General features: G+C 37.2%; 1 protein-coding gene across 1 annotated transcript in view; it reads right to left on the bottom strand.

Moving 5' to 3' along the window:
- Positions 1-1,388, bottom strand: part of LOC125042336 (venom metalloproteinase antarease-like TtrivMP_A) — a 28,933-nt gene extending 27,545 nt beyond the window's left edge. The window contains exons 1-2 of the mRNA XM_047637872.1: positions 1,326-1,388; positions 1-38 (exon numbers count right to left, since the gene is read on the bottom strand). The exon at positions 1-38 is cut by the window's left edge and continues 50 nt beyond it. Coding sequence (XP_047493828.1) covers positions 1-38; positions 1,326-1,388 — 101 coding nt within the window. The remainder of the gene's footprint in view (positions 39-1,325) is intronic.
- Positions 1,389-7,082: the final 5,694 nt, after the last annotated feature.

Raw genomic sequence — 7,082 nt, 5'->3', positions numbered from 1 at the left:
ACAAGTATGGCTGAGTGATGGAGGCCGAAGTTGGAGTTCTACGGGGGAGCCGGAAGGCTCCCCAGTCGGCTAAGGACTGGGGAGTCCTTGTGTGCTGCTGCTGTGGTCTTGTTCTGCTGGAGTATCAGGGATTGGTGATTTCGCAGGCGGCTCTGCGGGTTAAGTATACCAGCGCTGTGTAAGCGCGCAGGGAACGAGGGGAGCCCGTTGTCCAATGAGCGCGGACGCGGCGGCGGACCTGGGCATGACCCAACCGGGGAAAGTATGCTGAGCTTCAGGTTGCGGGGTCATGCTACTCCAGGTACTACCCCTCCAGAGAGTGAGCTAAGCGAACGAGCGATAAACCGTGACGTGTCACTCCATTTGTCGGTTCACTCCGGGAGTCACCAGTATAGTACATGGTTATGTTGCATCTATCTTGTCTGGTGTCTTATCTCTTTAGGGAGTGACTGTGTGGGTGTGAGTGCCCACCGGTATGGCTGGGTGTTAGAGGCTGAAGTTGGAGTTCTACAGGGGAGCCGGTAGGCTCCCCAGTCGGCTAAGGACTGGGCAGTCCTTGTGTGCTGCTGCTGTGGTCTTGCTCTGCTTGGGGATCAGGGATTGGTGATCTCTTCTTCTTTCTGATTTGCGAAGTTCTAGCTTCGCCCGGGCCTTCTAAATATGGCCCGGCTTGTGTTTCTTGTCTGACACTCGGTGCTTACCGTGGCGGCGGGATTGCCAGCAGGCGCTCCTGCCGCCATGGTGTAAGCATATCGCATAGCCTCTTTACCAGCATGGCGGTTGTTGTGGGCGGCCCCTGTCTCAGGAATTGTTTATGGTCACAATTTTCTAAGTAGTGGACTAGTGTGGCGTTTGGCTCTCCGCAGTGCATGCAGCACCTTTCTTCGCGTTCAATTGTTGATAATCTGCCATGCACAGTGGTAACCTAGGCGCATTCTGTGAAGAATGACTTCGGTACCTCTGTTGATTACTTCAGAGAGTGCCAGTGGTTCATAGCCTGTGGCGTCTGAGTACCAGCTGGCCGAGGGGGAGGTTCTCGTTTCCTCTCTGTGGAGCTGCCGTAGGAAGGTACGACCGACCAAGGCACTCTCCTCCTTAAGTAATTTTCGGTTCGGTTTTATCGTCATGGGATTTGGGGGCATACCCCTGCCAGCGACGGCTAGTCTGTCAGCAAGCTCGTTCCCTCTGATGCCGATGTGGCTTCGGACCCAGTTGATGATAATTCTTCTACCCTGAGCAAGAATTCTCTGTGCCATTGTGAGAATCGTGGTCAGTAGGTAGATGTTGTCTGTGGGTGAGCTGTGCTGAAGACAGTCAATGGCTACCCTAGAGTCTGTGTATATGACCATGTGTCCTTTCCTTAGGGACATGTGGGCTAGGGCTCCCATGATTGCAACTGCCTCTGCCTGTAGTGAGGAGGCGCTGTTCTTGGAGCAGATGGCGTATCAACACCCTAGCTGTGTGAGGCAGCCAGGAGTTGTTTGCAAAGAGCTTGTTGTCTTGTTTGAGGCGTCTGAATAATTTTTGTCTTAGGCTTGTGTTCCTGGGAGCCTGGATGACCTTTGACAGGAATTGTGTTGCCATTAGATCGATTCGTGAGTCCAGGGGGAGAAGGTTTGCCTCCATCAGGAGGTTGAGGATCTTCGCCCACCTCGGGGCACCCAGAATGATCCTGGCGGCTTCATTTTGGACATTCTCTAATTTGTCTATGTACTTTTTCTTGGCGGCAATTAGAGCGACGTAGGCATGGTCCACAACGGGCCGGACAGCATGTACATAGAATGATCTTAGTACTTTGTGTCTGGCCCCTATGCGTCTCCCAGTCATTGCTCTCATGACAGACAGTCTTGCTTTGGTTCGGTCGACCAGGTACTGGACCTCCTTCTAGAAAAAGAGGGTCCGGTCTATCCTTACCCCACGGTATAGGAAGTCCTGAACCCATTCCAATTCCACTCCCTGGATTCTTAGTCTTGTGCCTTGAACCAAAGACTATATACGAAAGACAGGAATGTAAGACAATATCCATTGAGCATCGAGAACTATGGTTGCGGCGTCGGCTCAAGAGATGGCGCTCGTGAGTATATCACATTTGTGACGTCACGTCAGTTTGTTTACATTCAAAACGCGAACTTTTTAAATGACAGATCTGCAATGCCTGGCAAGTCCCATTCGTGTTCCACTTGCGGAAAATTGAAAGAACATTTTAAAGACATTATTTTTCCCTAAGGAAAAATAAGAGTTAGTATTGTTCATCATTATATTTTAACAGTAGATTTTCTATATGATGGACGGTGAAATATATGTTAAAAAGAAGTGATGGGGATCATATCACTATGGATTTATTATAATGATAAGACACCTATAAACTGTTGCATAAAAACTTTTACGTACCGTTAATATTGGACACTTATATTTCAAGGTAACAGATAAAAACTATGATGTCATCTGATTCTATCACATATTTTAGATGCCTCAAGTGGGTTGAAATGTTAGGCATCCCACATCTAAAAAATATATCTCCAGAGCAACTGAATAGGAGCTTTCGTGTGTGTAGCAAGCATTTTTCCTGTGATAATTACATATCAAGGTCAAGACTCTCTAATTCTGCATATCCAGATCAAAATCTCCCTGCTATGTGGTTGATAACACTGCTTTGAAATTTGTATATATTACAAAATTCAAATGAAGGAATAGACTAAATCATCATCAATAGCACATTCTAATATGATAGATAAATCTTTACTTTGTGTTTAGATCAATTAATGCATAATTTGCAAATCTTATATATATATATATATATATATATATATATGTATATGGACATTTCAGAGATTGCAACAGCAGATTATGATCCTGATGCCATATCATATTCAGGTAAAACATAACAAAATGCAATTAATATCCTATGGGAATATTGGTATAGCTTTACTAGAGGGCCGCACTGTTCTATTGCCATACATACTGGTGAAGATTTGATGTCCTTAGGGGGAGTAGGGTGTGGTAGGCCCTTTCATAAAGGGGGTTAAATTGGGCAAAGCCCCTGATAAGTTAGGAAAGCCATAATTATAAAAGCAATGTATTGAATGGTGTTCTTCATATAGTGTGGCTCTTTTGTAGCAGAATATTTTCTATGTAAAGTAAAATAGAGTATCTATATAGATATATTTGGAGAAATATTTCCATTTTATTTTTGAAACAATCAAGAAACTATAAACAATCAGGGTAATGCATAAAGTGAAAAGTAAAGTAATTGTTTTACTAGGGTAAAGTTTAATATCACAATATAATCTTTTGCTTCTTATAATTAAAATTGGCTTATTATATGTAATGGCACATATCTGATATACAGGTTTACCAGCAGTCAGCACAACCAGTATAGATTATAGTGTGCCACAGGAAAAAACAGCCACAAATCTATCACATGACAGAGATGAATCGAGCTTTGGTTTGTAGTATCATCAATAATTCATTCTTTTAATGGTACATGAAATGGTAATGAATTGTATAATTTAGATATATCCGACAATTATTTGAATTTTTGTATTTAAAATAACCTATTTTTTTTCTTCATCAGGTTGCCTGAAGGACTCCATTCAAGATGTTTTACAACCACATCTTAGTTACGGTAAAGACAAATTGTATATTACATGACAGTTTTTAAAATATCTTTAAATTTAGTCTCAAAAAGCAAATGTTGTCTATGGAACTTATTTTTGCTTAATTTTAGATTATTTTTTTCATTCAAAGTATAATGATAGTGTTTTTTAACTATATATCACACTCATTCAAAGTAAAATGATAGTGTTTTTGAACTATATATCACACCAACACAGTTGCACATATGATATTTTTGCCACCGTGGCTGGTATTGTGTTCATTGTTTTTCATGTGATTGTGATTTTTCATTTCTTTTTTTTTTTCTTTTTTTTTAGTAGGAGCATTAAGGCTAATGTCTTAGAACCAGTAATATTGGACTGTTTGACAAAATTAAAAGATGTAGCTTTACATCCAAAATTTGTCATTTGTGACCAAGATGCAACAAACAGGAGCCTTTATTCAAAATTGAGCATAAAAGAGTCCCCATTTATAATTCATAACAATGAGAAAGTATTTTTTTTTTTTTTATGATACACCGCATCTTTTGAAAAGTGTCCGTAACAATCTTGAATGGGCACCCTGTAAAATGGCAATATCTAAAAGACTTTTATAACAGAGACAGTCAAATGAGTATACGCCTTGCTCCGAAGCTTTCTTCAAAACATATTTATTGCAATACTTTTGAAAAAAATGCGTGTTTGCCTTGCTGCACAAGTTTTCAGTAGAAGTGTTGCAGCAGGTATACACATATGCAGAGTTAGGTGCCTTGCCACAGGAAGCTTACCATACTGATCAGTTTGTTAACAGAATGGATAAGCTATTTGACCTATTCAGTAGCAGTCAAATTAATCACTATAAAGATAGTAGGTGTGCTATTGCAGCAAACAATAGACAGATAGAAAAATTACAGGACATTAAATCTTGGATCTCTTCTTTGGAAGTAATGGGCACCAAAAGATCATTGCCTTGCATATCTGGTTGGAAACTGAATATCTCCAGTATTAAATTATTATGGGACGATATTAATTCTCATTATGATTTAGAATATTTATTAACAAACAGGCTCAATCAAGATTGCCTCGAAAATTTATTTAGCACCCTCAGAAATGCTGGTGGAAACTGTGACAAACCAACATGTCAAGCTTCTAAAAAGCTTATCAATGGTATGATGACCAATAATATCTTACATCCCTATTTTACAATTTATGAAAACAGGTGAATCTGAGAACTGTGATGTTTTCCAATACATAAATATTAAAAGTAAGGACCAGAATGACAATAAAGGAAACGTTGATGACCAGACTGAGGAGTGTCTCTTTGATATAATTGATGAAGATAGTCTCTATTTTTTTTATTTTTTTTCAACATTTAACCCTTTAACTGAAAATGAAGAGCTGAATGACAACATGGGAGTACCTAATGGTAGCTCAATAATAGAAAGGCCAGTCACCTGTGAAACTTTGCCAGAAGTTGAAAGCAATTTTATTTCCTCCCTTAATCCATTCTTTAAGGAATCACACATGTCGGTGTCCCATTCAGCACGACCTTCAGTTGGCTCTAAGCTCCGTGTCCATTCACATCTTTTGTAAGTACTGCCAATGCATTGGCATTTACAACACTTTTGTTTTAATTTCATAAAACAAGAATTATAATTCTGGTATAATTTCCTTTTGTATCATAATGATGCCAATGGTCTTGTTTCTAAATAAAAGTCTCCAATTTTTATGAAAGTGAAATCGGTAACGAAAAAGCGTCTTTCCAAGACGGCTGACAAAGGTCTGTGCTCAGGCTCGCCATCGTTTCGGAATATATATATATATATATATATATATATGTATATATATATACATATACACATGTATATGTTTGTGTGTGTGTCTGTGTGTTTCCATATATATGTGTGCGTGTGTGGCTATATTATGTGTTGTATGCTAGTAAACTTCGAGACGAATAGTCCACGAATAAACGTATATCATAATTCACAGTATCGCAATATATAAACTAAAATATAAAATCAATAAAGGAACACTATGTAACTTGCATTAGTCTCTTACTAATATTACATTTGAGCGGAAGACTTTTACACATTGGGTCAGGTTACTGGTACTCCTAAGAAGAGAGAATGTTTAGTATGACTGATAGAGAAAATATATATGTGTGTATATATGTCTCTCCCCTTCTCATCATTACTTTTCGATTTCCAGCCCCAACACGTACACATACGAACATATTTCCTGATTTGTCCCCTCTTTTCACCTTTGTTGTTTTTTCAATATTTGTCGCAGAATATTTCTATAATGCTTTTTCGGAAACGTTAATATTTGTAAATTACACTTACAATAAATATTTGAATGTACTAAAATGCATATGCAGCATTCAAGATCACAAACATACACATGCGTGTATGCGCACATAGATATGTGTGTGTGTGTGTGTGTGTGTGTGTGTACATATATATAGGTATATATATTAATATATCTATATCTATATATATTATATGTAAGTGTATATATACCTATACCTATATATATATATATATATATATATATATATATATATATATATGCATATATATATATATATATATATATATATATATATATATACATGCATATATATATATATATATATATATATATATATATATATATGTATGTATGTATATATATTTGCATATATATATGTATAAGTATAGGTATATACATCTATATATAGGTATATATGTATGTATATATATAAAAAATGGGTATGTATATATAAGTATGTATATATATACAAATAATGGTCATGTATATATGCATATGCATATAGATGTATATGTATATACAGCTGTATATAGGTATATATTTATATTTTTTCTCGCTCTTTCTATATATTCCTCTCTCACTCGCGCCCTCTTTATATATATACCTATATATATGTAAGTGTGTGTCCTGCGCTTGAGTTAGAGGGTGTTGTCTCTGCATATATGTATGCGTATGTGCACGTGTATATTTGTCTGCATGTATACGTGTGCATCCATGTGTCTGGTTTTATATGTATATGATGCATACGCATACATATATATATATATACATATATACATATATATCCAACTATATACCTATATCTGTAAACATGTATACATACATGTGCTTTTTTGTCCCTCTTTTTCACTGAAGAATCTCTAATTGGTAATACGTATGAGGTTAAACAGTTGATTATAACTTATCTCATTTTTTTTTTTTTTTTTTTTTTTGAAAGAGCTTTTCAAAGTATTGCACTTAGGAGTTAAAATTAAAAATCAATCATGCTGCTTATATTTATTTGGCCATCAACAAACTTTTGCTTCAGTTTCCTTTACAGAGTCCATTGATTCAGAAGTAACCATTGTTACAAGCCTAATCTTCTGAAGCTGGACACTCTATCCTTGCACAAAACATAAATTATGTTGTTAGTGTTTATTCAAACAATCCAAACGTCCTACAGAGGGCCCTGAAAGATTT

This window comes from Penaeus chinensis, chromosome 32 (assembly GCF_019202785.1).
Source record: "Penaeus chinensis breed Huanghai No. 1 chromosome 32, ASM1920278v2, whole genome shotgun sequence".
NCBI classification, from domain to species: Eukaryota; Metazoa; Arthropoda; class Malacostraca; order Decapoda; family Penaeidae; genus Penaeus; species Penaeus chinensis.
The sequence above is the reverse complement of the archived record's forward strand: the minus strand, read 5'-3'. Positions and strand labels throughout refer to the sequence as shown.